Consider the following 16,534-nt stretch of genomic DNA (forward strand, 5'->3'; position numbering starts at 1 on the left):
GCCTATAATTCTTTGAACCTCATTCTCATCTCTAGGAAAGCTCCTTGGCACTGCTCTGGCAGCTTCAAGTGGGTCCCAATGTAATTTTTGCCCACTTTAAGGCTGCCATAGTGGTGTAAAGGGAGGGGTCTTAGTGTCAAGGAGAATAAAGGCCTCAGTAATTGCCTCTGTCCACCTTCCTATTGATCTCTCTCGCTCTCCCTCCATGTAGCTCTCTGCCGAGATCTGTCGTGGCCAGCTCCATGGGCTGTATGGGTTAGTTCTTCCCCTTCCCCCAAGCCGGGCGGGAAGGAAAGAGCCTGCGGGGGCTGAGAGTGCGGAGGGTGTTGTTTGGTTCAGGGAGGCAGCCAGGCCAGGCTGAGGAGCTTCCCTTCTCCCCCTCGTGCTGTGTTTCTCAGCAGCTCACAGGTGTCATACAGCTGCTGAGGCAGAGAATTTCCATGGGCGCAGCTGGTGGGCCGAGCAAGGGGGTCTGCATGTCTCCCTGGGACAGGCTCCTAATGAAGTGTCTTCACTAGGCACTTAATTAAACTTTAACGTGACACCAATTGCACATGAAACAAGCACCAGGCTCTGGAGGACCTGCTAACCCTCCCGGAGACGCTTCTCCACAATCAATGCCATTGCAGGAGGTGGTGCAACATTTCCATAACCGGGCTCCCAGAGGGGTGAAGGCTTTTGTGGCTGGGGGGAACACTGGGCTGGGGGGGAGAAGGCAGGAAGTTCTAGAGAGATGGGCCCCAAGCACAGAGTTTGACCCTGCATTCAGATCTGAACTTTCCCATATTTTGGAAGGATTTGGTTGAGTCCCATCTGCTTTCACCTCTATGACACTGGGTGCTTCTTAGCCTCCCAGTGGGAGAAATAAATATCCTGTAGGGCCTTAAAGGTCTTTCGGGTTCTTTTCTGCCCTGCTCCCTTTTGTGTATCTGGAACTGTTTTGCTAATGATGAGCAGGCCTCATATTGCTTTAAGGGACTGTTTTTCATCACTTTCATTTTACATTGATATGGCACCTTTCATTTAGGAGGATCCCAAAGTGCTTTCCCAGCTAGTTACAGGAGTTATAGGGAACTAGGGTACAGTGACACTCTGTTTATATGGTGCTGAAGTAGAGTGCACATCCCAGATAGTTGCAGTGTTTTATAGCATTGCATGCATGCAGTATTTCAGTGTGTTGCACTTTTCAGTGACCTTTCTGTCACAGTTCAGTTGCTTAGTGAGAGAAAAAAACAGGCTGTTTTGGAAAGTTTCACTGTATAGGAACCACTTTAGTCCTCGCTGAAATGCAGCTACGTCTGGGGTGGAGCACAGATGTTTCTGAACAGTGCAGAGCAATGACACAGCAGTTTAGGAAGGAGACTGCTGTGTCCAATTGAAATTGCACAGGGGATTTAGCTAGGCAGTGTGTAATCACTCAGGTTGGAATTTGTCAGGCCAGCCAGGTTAATGTCTGCACTCTTGCAAAAAGTGCCATGGGAATTTTAACAACTCAGAGTGATCAGAGCCTTTGTTTTATGGCACATCAAAAAGATGGCAGCCTCTAACAACACCCCCTCTGGGGCACTGGTTCACTGCTGACTCAGCAGAGTGTCCAATAAAATGATTCACTGGCACCTGGCTCAGGACTGGAGTGTGCGTTTGCCCCTGCTGGTGTGTACGTGGGGGAAGGGGAGAATAATGGGAATGGGGCAAAAGGACGGGGATGTGTGGGTTCTGAGGTGACCCAGGGTAGGATGATGTAGGGGGAATGGGGTCTGGGATTGAGAGAGAACAGAACGGAACAGAAAGGGGAGACGAAGTAAGGAGTATTTTATTGGGAGGAGAGGATGGGTGAGACCAATAAAATCTGGGGAGTGCATAGAGCTGCCTGGGGCTTGAGTCAGGTCAATTGAGCTCAGGCAGCCAATAGCTAAATCAGGCACCAGCGCCCTGACTGGGAACCCGAGCCTCTCAAGAAGCAGGGAGATGGGGTGGCAAGGGTACCACCGTCCCCTCCTCATCTTTATTGGTTCCGGTAATGGTGTTGATTTGCATGTCAGGCAAAGCGCTGCTTGGGGAAAAAAAAATCCCCTCTGAGCGTGGCGGTGTCAGCACTCGCTGTTGTTCGACAGTGTAAAATTAAATTAATAAAGCCCCCAACACAGGAAAACATAACAGGAAATTAATGGCCTTTACTGTCGATCTGATGCAGTCATTTGCAACCCTGCTTTCCGCACCAAAGGCTTCATAAATGCAAGCAGTTTCTCTAAACAAGCATAGTTAGGGCTGCATGCAGTGTAATTTTTTGCCTTGCTTGTGTCCTTTTGAGCTAACAAAAGCCACCATTTTTAATAAACTCACCAAGGGATCCGCAGCAGGTCCAGCACCACGACACACAGGCTCAAGATCTGAAGGGAAAGAGCTGTACCCCATGACAAAGCCAAGTAGGTCTTCTGTCCTGAGAGACAGAGCTGCAGTAGCCCTGTTTGCTCTGCATTAGCTGGGCAGCAGCATTCTCCCTGCCGGCTCCATGCTAGAGGAAATGTATGCACCACCTGGGGAGAGGACTGGAGGGCCAGATCCTCAGCTGGCATAAATCAGCATCGCTCAATTGAAATGAATGGAGCTACACTGACTGATACCAGTCAGGGGTCTGGCCCATTGTGTAGTACCATTGCTACTGCTCCATTGATATAAACAAGGGAAGTACGCACACCGAGGACCACTGCATTTCTATCTTCTAAAGGGTCAAACCGAACACAGTTAGCAGGAGTTACTGGACCCTCATTCTGTTTTCTGTTACACTGGTATAAACCCAGAGTGACTCCACTGAGGTAACTGGAGTCATTGCAGGTTTACTACAGCAGAATTGAGAGCAGAATTTGCCCCGAGGGCTCCAATACGGCACAGAGAGCCATCAAGCTGCACTGGATACACATAAGCCAGCCACCAGTACACCCTACACTGAAATAGCACAGCCACAACCACCAACACTACACACCAGCATGTGCATGCTCGTTCAAACACAGCCATGTAGCATGGTTATACATGTGACACGTGCATACGGCAGTTGTGTGCACGCTGACACAAAAGTGCCTTTACTCATGCACACTGCAGCTGTATTCAGTGCAGATGAGCATGCTCTCTCACAGCCTCAGGCATACAACCAGACACAGAGACCGTGCTCAATACCTGTGGTGTCCCGCAAACCCTGTGCTGAATTTGAATTTGTACATTTGAAATTGCATTGAATGCATTTTATTTGTGTATGCACACACCCACTTCATTAAATGCACATTTGCATGCTCCACAGGAATCCAATGCACATTTGCACACAGACCTTAATACATATGCATTTGCACACGTAAACACAGCATTAACTGCATGCTCTTTGCATGCACAGACTTCATCCAATGCACATTTGCACACTCACACAATATTAAATGCACCTTAGCCCCCACAATTAAGAGTATTTTTGCACCTCCTGTATTAAATGCCCAATGCACATACCATATTATCCATTCTGTACCCATGCACATTTGTGTATATGCAGTCTTCCTCACTCATAGATTCATAATCCTAGCTGTATATTGATGCCAGAACACACAACCTTGCAGCCCTTCGTCCCTCCACCTGTCCAGATACACAGCAAATGTGCTTAATTTGTATGCTGATTGGTGACAGAGATCCCTGGTTACAAACTGACATAGGTTTGTTGACCTGGCGTTTGCATAAAGAGGTTCAGACACATAGGTTTACCCGATGCATATGGACATGGGAGTTTGAACACATATTTGGTTCTTTTGAAGGCTAATATCCTTTTACCAAGGATAGGTAAAAGGATACCAACCCCTCCCCCCCCCCACTATCCCTGCTTCCCTGCGAAACCTCCCACTACTGCAATATTCTTAACACACCCCTTCTCCACCTCATTACCCTCCCCAGCTTCCTGGCACCCTTCAAACATTGCTCCCATCCCCGTGAGCTCCTTCCCAGCTGAATTGTCAGCATACCTGAATCCCTGCCCTTCCCTTCCACCCCGTCTGCACCAATATCCTCAGTCAAAGCCCTGTGTGTTCTGGCAGCCCTGCTCGACATGGAATTGACTCACCCAGAGACGGTGATACCCTAAATGTAGGACAGAGCCCTCTGGGGGGAGCTATGATCCCCATATTTCAGCCTCTCCTGCTGGATGGGCCCAGAGAACGGCACAGATAATATGCTTTCTGCCCCCTGCCACAGGTAAAGGCCTCCTCGGTGCCACAAAAGCTTAGTATTGATATAAGCATAGAGGGGCCAAACTGAGGTGTCTGGAAATGCAGGAGCTGTCAGACTGGATCAGGCTCCAGGCCCACCTCATCCAATATCCTGTCAGTGGCCAGCACCAGATGCATCAGAGGGAAGTGGAAGAACCCTGCAGTGAGCAGAGGTGGAGTGATATGCCCTGCTGTGTTTCTTCCTGGCGTCCCATATCAAAGACTAGCTTGAACCCTGAGCAGGAGGTTTAATCTCCCTTCCAGAGCTGGGGCTTTGGTTCCTCTCCAGGAGAGCTGCCCTAGGGCTTTGGAGCAAAGCTCCGTGGGCCTGTGCTGAATGCAGTGAGAGCAAGGGGGTGTGCAGGGCTGGCTGCCGTGAATGACAAGCGTTGCGTATTGATCGCGTTCTGAACTCGGCCCAGCCGATGGAAGGTAATTAATGACTCCATTTGCCTCAGTACCGAGGAGAACAATTGAGTTTGAAACTGCAACAACTGGCACTGCTGTGAAAGCCCCCTCAGGGGATGTCCAGGAAAGATACCTGACAGGCCCTGGCTGCAGTGGGACCTGGCAACACATCAGAGGGGAGAAAAGAGAAGGGGAAAAGGAGGAAGGGAAAGAGCAGTGTTGCTGTAAGGGGAGAGATGTATGTGTGTGTGTGGTTAGAACAGAGCTGAGGCAGCCGTCAGACAGAGGGCCAGGACAGGGAGACCGGACAGCAAGTGTGAAAAATTGGGACAGGGTGGAGGGTAATAGGTGCCTGGATAAGACAAAGTCCCAAATATTGGGACTGTCCCTATAAAATCAGGACATCTGGTCACCCTAGGCAGGGTAGCACTGGGACAGACAGATGGGAGGGGACCACCCCGAGGCTGACAAAGCTGGGGAAGAGGGACAGCGTTTCCGTCGCAGCTTCGCTTACCCAGATGCATTCCCCCTGCACTTTTGATGAGTGTTGCTGTGTCACCAGGCAGGTGTCCGCAGGTCAGATACATCCATTTTTGTTACGAGTGTGAATATTATTGGTAATGCTAGGCGCTACACAAACACACATGCTAGGCGCTACACAAACACACAGTGAGAGAGTCCCTGCTCCAAAGAGAGCACAGTGTGAGTGTTACGTCATTTGTATGGATGTTCTCATGAGAGACGTAAGTGTTTCTATGTCACCTGCAGGGCTGTTTCTATGATACAGGGGTGTTCTGTGTCACCTGTAACATGGAAACACATTGAACTGTAGGGCTGTTTCTGTGACACCCACGGGGATGTCCCTGTGTCACCTGTCAACACGTTTCCATGTTACCTGTATGGCTGTTTCTGTGACACCCACGGGAATGTTTCTGTGTCGCCTGGCAGCGTGTTTCCATGTTACGTGTAGGGCTGTTTCTGCGATACCCATGGGTGTGTTTCTGTGTCACTTGGCAGTGTGTTTCCGTGTTACCAGTTGGGGTGTTTCTGTCACACACACAGGGGTGTTGATGTGTCTCTTGTCAGGCGGCTATGCCAGTTGTGCAATTGTTTTCGGGTTCTCCTGGCAGCCCGTTGGGAGCAGATGTGGTTCCCATTATGTGTGTAGGATTGATTCTGATTGTACTTACACCATTCACACACTGTTGTAAGAAAGATTGTGACTGTGGTCTGTGGTCCACCTCTCAAGCTGTTCGTGCAGGCCTTCCTAATCCAACATGGGGGCCCTGTGACACTGGGCTGGTGGGGTCCCTGGGCCAGGCACGAATGGGGGGTTCTCTTGCCAATCCCAAAAGTGTTGCCAAGTTACCTGTCTGGGCACTTTCTTGCCTGTCACCTGTCCAATAAGCCTGCCTGCAGCCTCACTTCACCATAATAACGCCCTGCTCTGTCATTCCTTCCTTTCTACCAAACCTAACAGTGGTCCCTCCATAGCTGAACCCTGTCTCCTCTCAGAATCTCCCGGCTTCCCGTGAGCCTTCCCCATGACCCTCGCCCTCCTCCATGAGCCCTCCCACCCACAGAAGCTCCTCTCGTCCCGTGAGCTCTTCTCTTTGCCCTTCCTCATTCTGAACAGCCCCAGGCTCTTTCTCCAGCATCCTCTACTCCTGAGCCATCCCTCGGACCTCCCTCTTACGTCTCACTTTCTACAGTCTCCCCTGGCCCATCACGATGCCCATTCTCCACAGTATCTCCTCCCCTTTCCCACCCCATACTCTTTCCCCCAAATCCTCCCTTCCCTCTGACCCGGGGTCCTCTGTCATCGTCCATCCCTTCTTCATAGTGTCTCTCTCCTCTGTTTCTCTCCCACCCATGATGCTGTTAACCCTGGGGATTTTATAACAATTCTCATGAAATTTGGTGTTTTCCCTATGGCCCCAGCTCCTGGAGTCATGTGATTAGGTGAGAATCTCAGCTCCCTTTTTTAAAAAACAGAAGTAAGTTTCTAGCCCTTGTGGTTGCAATTGAAAAGGAAACCTGACAGGGTCTGACGGCAGCAGGCAAACACAAATAATTATAGAACCTCCTTTACGTTCACTTTATTTTTGAAGGCCAAACTCATAATGTTGGAACTCTGTGAGCTGGTGACACTCCACCTGGAAACCCCCAAACCTTTGACCTTCCCTGCTCATAAGCCACCTCTCAGGGGCAGTGTAGGGAGCTCAAAGCACTGCACTGTAGCCCTGCTTCCTTGTGTGTATAATAAAAACACCTACCTCCTGGCAGTGGTAGATCTCAAAGCATGTGGCAAGTTTTTGAATGTATTTGTCCTGTGAAGCAGGGAGGTGGTATGATCTCCATTTTACAGATGGAAACTGAGACAAAGCAAGGCTTGATAACTTACCCCAGGTCATACAGAGCAGGGAATTAAACCCGGTTCTCCCAAGCCCTAGGCTACAGAACCATCCTTCTTACCCCGAGGGAGAGTTTAGGAGATGACCCTAGGCCAGACCAGCCTTCGCACTTCCCTCCTGCGCTGTATTCCTCATCTTTCGTACATTTTAAGGTTAGCATGGGCCATTCTGATTGCCTACTCTGACCTCCGGTTTAGCCCAGGTCAGAGATCCTCACCCAGCGATTGTTGCACCAAGTCCATAACTCCTCTTTGAGCTAGAGCATTCCCTGTGTCTCTTTCTCTTTATAACTTTCCTTATGTCCCTGGCACAAATCCATTTCCCATCTAGTCCCTCCTCCTCTCTCTTGCTTTGGCCCTTCCCTCCCTTCCTCCCTCCCCCCATTCTCATCCTTTGCCCCATCTCTCAGGGACTGTGCAGGCCCTGTCTTATCACCAGGTCTTGAGTTTACCAACAAAAATAATAAATAAATAAATTAAATAAATAAAAAGGTCAGTGAGCAGAGCAGCAATAACCCCTAAAAACAGTACTATCAGTGGGACATGATTGATCAATTGAATTCCATAGCGGCTGAAAAATGTGGGATTAAGTAGTGTATTATACGCACAATGAGTTGAGGCATGATGTTCATTTCAAGTTCATTTCGCCAGCCCTCTGCCACCAGATCAGGCAATCAATAGAGGCAGCAGATATCATATATCACCTCTCTCCGTGCTGGGGAGAGAGCACCATAATCTCTCGCAAATTTAGAGTGACAGATTTGTCAAGATCTGAAGGGCCCCTGAATAAATGAAGGAAAAGAGACTCCTGCAGCAACTTAAGAAAGCTCCTATACACACAAGCCTGGCCAGTGCCCGTGCACATACACACAGAGACGTTGGAAAAACACAAGCGCAGAACCATAGCAGATACACAGCTGTACACGCATAAATTGCAAAAAGCACATGCACACAAAAGCATGTAAACTGCCAAGCAGAGAAACAGAGAGGGTGAAATCTGGCCCCACAGAAGTCAGTGGGAGCTTTGCCACCTAGATACGCCACGGATATGCAGACACACTGGCATGCAGACACACAAATAACTGAAATAACAGGTACACATATTGATGCAAGCCCTCATAGGCCTAGAATCACACATTTGTACCAGTACACACAGCACCCAGGTGGAGAGACACACACAGTGACATACAAGGTACCACACTCATGCAGACATGCCCACTGACTCAGACACACCCCAAGAGATACACATCCTTCTCTCCAGAGAAATGGGGGTCTCTAGAGATGCAGACAGGTTGGGGCACACACATACATCAACACACACATGCTCCTCTTTCTCAGTGTGGATCCAGATTTTCCAAAGAGCTCCACACTGGCTTTCCTTGGGATCTGAACTGGCAGCCTGCATTTTCAAAAGAGCCTAACCGCTGCTTCGGCAACTGGAGAGATGATTTTCAAGCCCATTGAAAGCCACTGAGACTTGTGCTCCTTAATACCTGAGGTACTTTTGAACATCGCCCCCTGACATAACAGCCAGTTCACCCAAAGCTCACCGCACCCAGCACGCCTAGCTCTTCAACAGTCAAGTCTTGCACACTGAAATCCTTGCTTTGCCTGAATAAAGACTTCAGGACATAGCCCCATGGAATAAGATCAGAGAGAGGGGAAAAGGGCTTAGTGCCAGGAAATGCTGCCCCCCTCCCAGGCTGAGGAGGGAGAGAAAGAAAGGGCTGTTGCAGGGGAAGGCTGCCAGCTGGGACAAATCAATATGTAATATTTTCTATGGTCGTGCAAGTGGCACTGTACTAGGTTACTGTATATAATGTACTATTGATTATATCATATCGTATAATCACCTATAAAGGGATATATCTTACAGCCAGGAGGGAACAGGCTGGGCTATTCCTCTGGGCCACTGCAGTCTGGTCTCAGGTTGGGGTAGGAACTATGCCAGGGAGGCAATCGCTCCAGGGCGGGAGGGTCAGACAAGAGACAGCAGGGCTCTAGGGGGCAAGGTGCCCATTGGGGCACCGTCCCTGCCACAAGCAGGCCACCATGACACGCAGCAGGGGGAGGCCAAAGTGGGTGCTTGCACCCTGCACCATGTCCTGAGGGATGAGTTTCACTTGGGAGCCTCACAGATTGGGCGGCTCAGAGAGAGCCTGGCATCCGGGGAGATGGCACAATCTCTGGAATGGGGGTGTAACAGAGAGGCCTGCCAGAGAGGGGTTAACAAACAGAGCTGAACGCAGACAGAGGGGGGGAAGGGGAAGTGAAAGAGGGAGATCCTGACCTTGGGCGGACGGGGGTTAGAACATAGACTGGCCTCAAGCGGTAAGGGGCTTAGAACGCGGACGGACTCGCCTCAGGCGGGATGTGGGGTTAGAACACGGACAGACTCGCCTCCCTTCGGGCGGGATGTGGTCTTAGAACGCAGACGGTCTCACCTCTGGCGGGAAGTGGGGTTAGAACGCCAGCGGTCTCGCCTCTAGCAGGATGTGGGGTTAGAACGCGGACAGTCTCGTCTCTGGCGGGAAGGGGGTTTAGAACGCGGATGGACTCGCCTCCCTTCGGACGGGATGTGGGCTTAGAACGCAGATGGACTCGCCTCAGGCGGGAAGTGGGGTTAGAACGCAGACGGAGTTACTTCTAGTGGGAACAGGGATTAGAACGTGGACGGACTCGCCTCAGGCGGGATGTGGGGTTAGAACGCGGACGGACTCGCTTCTAGCGGGAACAGGGATTAGAACGCGGATGGACTCGCCTCTGGCGGGAAGTGGGGTTAGAACGCAGACGGAGTTGCTTCTAGTGGGAACAGGGATTAGAACGTGGACGGACTCGCCTCTGGCGGGAAGTGGGGTTAGAACGCAGACGGAGTTGCTTCTAGTGGGAACAGGGATTAGAACGCGGATGGACTCGCCTCAGGCGGGATGTGGGGTTAGAACGCGGACGGACTCGCTTCTAGTGGGAACAGGGATTAGAACGTGGACGGACTCGCCTCTGGCGGGAAGTGGGGTTAGAACGCAGACGGAGTTGCTTCTAGTGGGAACAGGGATTAGAACGTGGACGGACTCGCCTCAGGCGGGATGTGGGGTTAGAACGCGGACGGACTCGCTTCTAGCGGGAACAGGGATTAGAACGCGGATGGACTCGCCTCAGGCGGGATGTGGGGTTAGAACGCGGACGGACTCGCTTCTAGTGGGAACAGGGATTAGAACGTGGACGGACTCGCCTCTGGCGGGAAGTGGGGTTAGAACGCAGACGGAGTTGCTTCTAGTGGGAACAGGGATTAGAACGTGGACGGACTCGCCTCAGGCGGGATGTGGGGTTAGAACGCAGATGGACTCGCTTCTAGCGGGAACAGGGATTAGAACGCGGATGGACTCGCCTCTGGCGGGAAGTGTGGTTAGAACAGGGACGGACTCTTTTTGGATGGAACAAGCTGTTATAATACAGACAAACTTGCCACATCTTTTGATGCCGCACCACAGCACTCCCTAAATTCCAGATGTTTTTGGCATGCTGTGATTTGGCTACATGTCTCCACCCCTCAGGCCCATCATTTTGGCATGAGTTGCATCTCTGGTGGTCCCTAGCAATGCTAATCCCTGCGCTTTGCTCCCATTTTACGCTCCGCAATGGAGATTTGGCGATTTTTAATACTGCAAATCAGTGGAACTGAAACTCATCTCCGAGCTGAGTGCCATTCTCCATGGCCCCAAGCGTGCTGGGTGGGAGTACAGTAATGTTCCCCATGGAAGCCAGGGGTGAGGGCAGGGCACAGGAGCTCATCCCCAAGGCCTCTCAGCCTTCCCTTCCCACAGGCGCAGCTCCCTTGGAGTGGGGGGGGGCAGCAGGAGTGCTTCTTTCCTATCCCGTTTGGGCCTTGCACTGCATCACGTGCTGATCTGAGCCAACAAACACCTCTCCTGAGGGACTGGGTGGAGCTAACTCCCTGTTCTCTCTGTCTGTGTCCCACAGATGTGTCTGAGGGCTCGGTTCCCAACGGAGACTCCCAGAGCAGCGTGGACAGTTTGCGGAAGCACCTTCGTGCCGACACTTTCACCCAGCAACAGCTGGAAGCTTTAGATCGAGTCTTTGAACGTCCTTCTTACCCTGATGTCTTTCAAACATCGGAGCACATCAAATCTGAGCAGGTGGGGGCTTTGCCTGGCAACATGGGTGCAAATGGGTTCTAATCAGGCACGCGGGGGACATGGCAGGGAGTGAGCTCCTTCACTCACCCATGCACCATTGACACCCACACCAGCTGCATGTATGCCTATCTTGGTACTTATGTATGTGTACACATACCACTTCATGGACAAATGCATGCTTATGCATCTCTCTCTGCTTGGACACACATGTACAGCTCTCTCCACATGGACACGTACATGCACCCCTCTGCATATCCACATGCACACGTCATTGTATGGAAACATGTGCAACTTCAGAATGTACCAGTAACCAGGGAGCTACGAGCTTGTTCCAAAACCCATGGGCTTCTCTCTCACGGCCCAGCTCTGCTTTGTGCTTCAGCAGCGCCTGCCCCACACTCCGCCTTTTATCCTGAAAGCTGTTTGTCTTAATAAAATGAAAATCAAAAGTCTTTTTAAACCGCCCCAAGCCATAAACCAACAAAGGAAGGGAAGGAGAAGCTGGCTGTAGACTCCCTTCATCCCCGAGTCCCTGGCTTTATTACAATGAATAACCTTTATTTACTTTCATTAGACTATTAAACACCGACACAGTCATTTTTCCCCCTGAAACTCTGAGCAGGGCCCATAAAGCAAATCCAAAGCCTAATTGAGTTCATTTTAATTTCTCTCCGATCACAGTGAATTACTCTGGTGATAAATCAGGGGGCAGGCTCACCCCCAGTAGAAGGCCTAATTTGCAGCTAATTACAAAACTGATTTCTACAGGAAGATCAATACGAGAAGGAATTGGAAATGACTAGGCAATCGTGGCCGGACGGGGACAGGAGGGGGCAGAGAGGGGGCAACTTGCAGGCAGCATATGAGCGGGTAGATGGGTTGGAGAAGCGGATGGAAAAAAACAGAGCAGAAAGAGCAGAAAATCAGTTTTAATTTAACGTAATATTAATCAGAGCAACTTTTCTTGTGTTTTTGTAGTCCCTCTGGTTTCTCTGGCTCTGCGTCTGGTCTGGAGGCTGCCACAATAAAAAGGCAATTACCAGAGCCTTTCGGACAGGACACCCTTTCAGATTCAGTGGCTCTCCCCCTCCTACCCTTCTGTTAGCCATGTGGCTCTCCCCCCTCCCCAATTTCATACCCCGATGCACAAAGTGACAGAGGTGGGGGATGAGGCTTCTTTGTTTCTCAAGAGCCAGGAAAGAGGTGGGGGGAATCTCCGAGCAAACTGAGCTCAGATACAATGGCCACCGGCCTACAAGGCCCTATTTGCAGCAGAAATGCTCCGGCATCCCTGTTATTTCACTCTAACATCCTGCCCCAACCATGGGGACGTATGTGTTAGCCATGCCCCTACGTCTCCTTCACCTTCTTACTCCCCCTTGAGCTTCTACCCACAAACTTTCCCCCTCGCCCACAGGCCTGAAAGCTTGGCCACACCAGAGAGAATGGGCCACATTCTGTGCTCGGCCGCAGCAGAATAACTCCCATTGTTGGTCCCTCTCCATCACTGCTACCCAGATGGGGAAGGAGCCACTGCTCACAGCAGAAGTGAGGGTCTCGTCCACAGCTCCCTGCCCCCCGCCACCTTTTTCCTTCATCTGCTCTGTTTCCTCCTTTCCCATCTGTGCAGGGTTTGGCGTCGCTCCTCTTCCGCCCCCCATCTGTACTGTTCCCTTCCTCTCGGTGCATCAGTAGTGAGCTGTCTCTCTCCTCTCTTCCCCAGGGTAATGAGTACTCCCTCCCAGCTCTGACCCCTGGTCTTGATGAAGTCAAGTCAAGTCTATCTGCCTCTGCTAACCCAGACCTGGGGACCAACGTCTCAGGACCCCAGACGTACCCCGTGGTGACCGGTAAGCTTCCTGCCCAAATGGCACTCCTAAGACTTTCGTTTATTCCCAAGTCATCACCATTAGCTTCTGCTTTTTCTCCCGATGCAAGATGCAGCTCTGTGGCTAACACCGGAATAGACAGAGAGAGCAAGGGGGCCTGGGGAATATAAGAGGTAAAGACAAGGTTAAAATTCACAGCATTGGCAGCCGGGGGTATCACAGAATCATAGAATACCAGGGTTGGAAGGGACCTCAGGAGATCATCTAGTCCAACCCCCTGCTCAGGGCAGGACCAATCCCCAATTTTTGCCCTGATCCCAAATGGCCCCTTCAAGGATTGAACTCACAACCCTGGGTTTAGCAGGCCAAATCTCAAACCACTGAGCTATCCCTCCCCCCATACATACAGGTGTGCCCAGGTGTGTCTCAGGGACAGGTCTGCCCAGCTGTGAATTGGGATAGGACAGGCAGACAGAGAAGAGAACCTGTGTTGCTATGTCCTAGATTTCTCCTTCATGTTTGGAACAACAGACTCATTGCTCACACCTGGACTTCTCGGGGAGAACTAGCTATTTAGGTTTGTATTTGGCCCTAACATTTGGAAGGGATACTTGCAAGCTAGGACTCTCCTTTGCAAGCGAGGGCTGCTAAACTATCCTGGCTAAGTTCCCCCACCCCTCAGCACATGTGCCTCCTACAGCATCTGTCAAAATAGCTCAGCTCCCAGCTTCCCCTCTCCCTTATAGCAGGCGCATTAAAATCAGGTGTTAGTGGGAAGCCAGAGGGAGGAAATGAAACCAAATGTGAGACAGCTGGGGGACCAGGGCACAAAGGAGCAACGGACAATTTCTGAGCCAGCAGGCTCTTTCATTGTTGCATCCTCATGCTGTGGATGGCTCAGAAGATGCTAGTGCTGGGGGTGGCACCCTTGTGCCGGAGTTAGACTGTCTAGATCCATAGCAATGTAAGATGAGGAACGGCTAAGGGATGGCTTGATTAGTCTATACGTATCTACATGGGAAACAAGTACTCAATTAAGGGCTCTTCAGTCTAACAGAGAGAGATCTAACACCATCCAATGGCTAGAAGATGAAGCTAGACAAACTCAGGCTAGCAATAAGGCGTAAATGTTTGATAGTGAGGGTAACTAATCATAGGAACGATATACCAAGGGGCATGTTGGATTCCCCATCGCTAGCCATTTTTAAGTCATGGTGGGATGTTTTTCTAACAGATCTGCTCTAGGTATTATTTTTGGGGCAGTTCTCTGGCCTGTGCTATACAGGAGCTCCCAATCGCCCAGGTATCTATGAATAGAACAAGCCAGGGTCTCAGGTCCTATCAGCAAGAGAAGTAGCTGACTCACGGCCATAGAACTGGCCTCAAATCATCCAACAGGAAAGGGGGCTGGCCCCAACTTCTCCTGGAGGCCTGTAGCCTGGTGCAGCTGCTTGCAGATAGACCTGGGGAAGTCTACCATGGGGGAAAGGCTATGTGCTAGAGAAAACTCCGGTAGGTGAAGCATTTGAGGCTCTAAGAGAAAGGGGCAGCTCCCCAGGAGACAGGAAGACTGAGAATGGCGGAAGATGCGGAGGTATCTCATGACTGAGTGAGGAATAGGGGAAGTACAGGGAGATGCAATGACCTCAAGCACAATGGCACTAAGGACTGGTGGTAATGACAAAGGAAGCAAGGTGGAGCTGAGCCACCTTCCTCACTAGGGAAGCAGCTGGCTGGGATCTCAGGCTGGGCCCAGACACTCTTGCTGATCATTCAGAGGAAATGCACCAGTGAGCCATGGGACATAGCCTGTCTTTAAGGGCCAGGGCACTGCTCTCCAGCCTTCAGAGGCAGCTGAGCCAGTGGGTGGATGGCTCTAGTACCCCAAATCTCCAAGGTTACATTTGCCTAGGTGATTTGTTTGGGGAGTAGTCCCCTGAAATGGAAAAAGCTCTGTGGCCAGTCAGGGGACAGTTCCAGGGGGACCATATGCCCTCACTCATCCTTTGTAGGGGACTCCCACATTTCCTTGCAGCAGTCTTGCCTAGTAGCCCACTGGGTCAGTGTGGCTGGTGGCTGAATTGGGTATGGCTCCTAGGCAGCCGGCATGGCTGGTTCCAGCATCACTCAGCTTCCCCCAGAGTAGTCACTGACCACAGGGATTTTGTAGGATGCCATGTTAGGATCTGGAGACCTCTGACCGCCAGGTGGGATCCAGCAGCATAAGTGAGCATCACCCATAGATACATGGGCTATTTGGCCAGAGGCCTGGAAAGGTTTACTGGGCACTGGGGCAAGATCAGGGTCTCGGTTTGAGGGAGCCAAGCGATGTGAGTCCTGAGACTTCCTGGGGAATAGGTTTTGGTTTGGCTGATATCGGAGCCTGACCTGGGGTATGTAGGAGGCTGACCCAGCCCAGCACTACAGAGCTACTTAGACAGCTGGAATTTGTGGGACAACTGTGCCTCTCCTCCTTCCTTCTCAGATATATATGGCTGGAGATGCACCTCTGGGCACAGACCAGCTGAGGGGGCCGGACACACCTCTAACAGAGGGTGCTTTCCTGACAAAGAGCACAGGATCTGGGGGACCTGACCTTGCTCACCTATGGGGCAGCGCCAGAGGAATAGGGCACCCTTATCTCTCTCACAAGAGGCACCTCTCTGACCCGGGGGGCAGGATCAGACACAGCACATCCCCTCTTCTTCCTTCCACTGGCCTGTGATGAGGGAGGGGAACAAAGATTCATGACTGTTAAGGCCAGAAGGAACCATCAGATGATCTAGTCTGACCTCCTGCACAGCACAGGCCAGAGAAAGTCATCCACTGTGGGACTTGAGCAGAATCCCAGTAGGCCTGAGACTCTGCACACGTTTTGGATCTGACCCTCAGGAATGGATTGGAGGAGAGGGGGCTGTAAAAGAGGCCCTGAGCTGCTGCAGAAACTGAGCTCAGTGCCTCCCCCAGCCATCCACCCACCCTGCACCGTGGAACACTCCCAGCTCAGCTTGGGAACATCCCCGCCTGATCCATCTGGATCTGAGAGTGAGAAAAAGTTCATTTCAGGCCCAGCTTGACATTCCCAGGTGGCAACTTAGCACTAACATCTCAATCTGTATGCGACATTTCAATCAGGCACAGAGTAACAAAAGCAGAACCATTAACGTTGGGAGCTGTTTGCCAGCAGTAATGACGGGGAAATTCAGATACTGGAAATGAAAAGAGGATAAAACCCAACCCAGGAGGCGCGGGGAGGGGCAGAGAACAAGGGGTGGGGGATTATTCCTCTGCACTTAGGCCGGGATCCAACGTTTGGATTAATGGCGCCATTACCCGAGAAAGGGCTGCAGATAATGCTCATTCTTAAAATGTTTTTCCTGGCAATTAAACGGCTGCAGTTATTGATCGTCATTGAGTTGATGTCCCCCCTGATTTGCATAAGCCATTAAAGATGAATGGTTCACAATGTGTTTGTTATGGGGACAGGCAGAG

General features: G+C 51.1%; 1 protein-coding gene across 6 annotated transcripts in view; it reads left to right on the top strand.

The window, feature by feature from the left end:
- PAX2 (paired box 2) overlaps positions 1–16,534 on the top strand; it is a 132,842-nt gene that overhangs the window by 70,288 nt on the left and 46,020 nt on the right. For all 6 annotated transcript variants that reach the window (XM_075130705.1, XM_075130704.1, XM_075130706.1 and 3 more), the window contains exons 6-7: positions 11,038–11,213; positions 12,937–13,063. In XM_075130705.1, coding sequence (XP_074986806.1) covers positions 11,038–11,213; positions 12,937–13,063 — 303 coding nt within the window. The remainder of the gene's footprint in view (positions 1–11,037; positions 11,214–12,936; positions 13,064–16,534) is intronic.

The sequence above is a fragment of the Caretta caretta genome, chromosome 7 (genome assembly GCF_965140235.1).
Source record: "Caretta caretta isolate rCarCar2 chromosome 7, rCarCar1.hap1, whole genome shotgun sequence".
In the NCBI taxonomy this organism is placed as follows: domain Eukaryota; kingdom Metazoa; phylum Chordata; order Testudines; family Cheloniidae; genus Caretta; species Caretta caretta.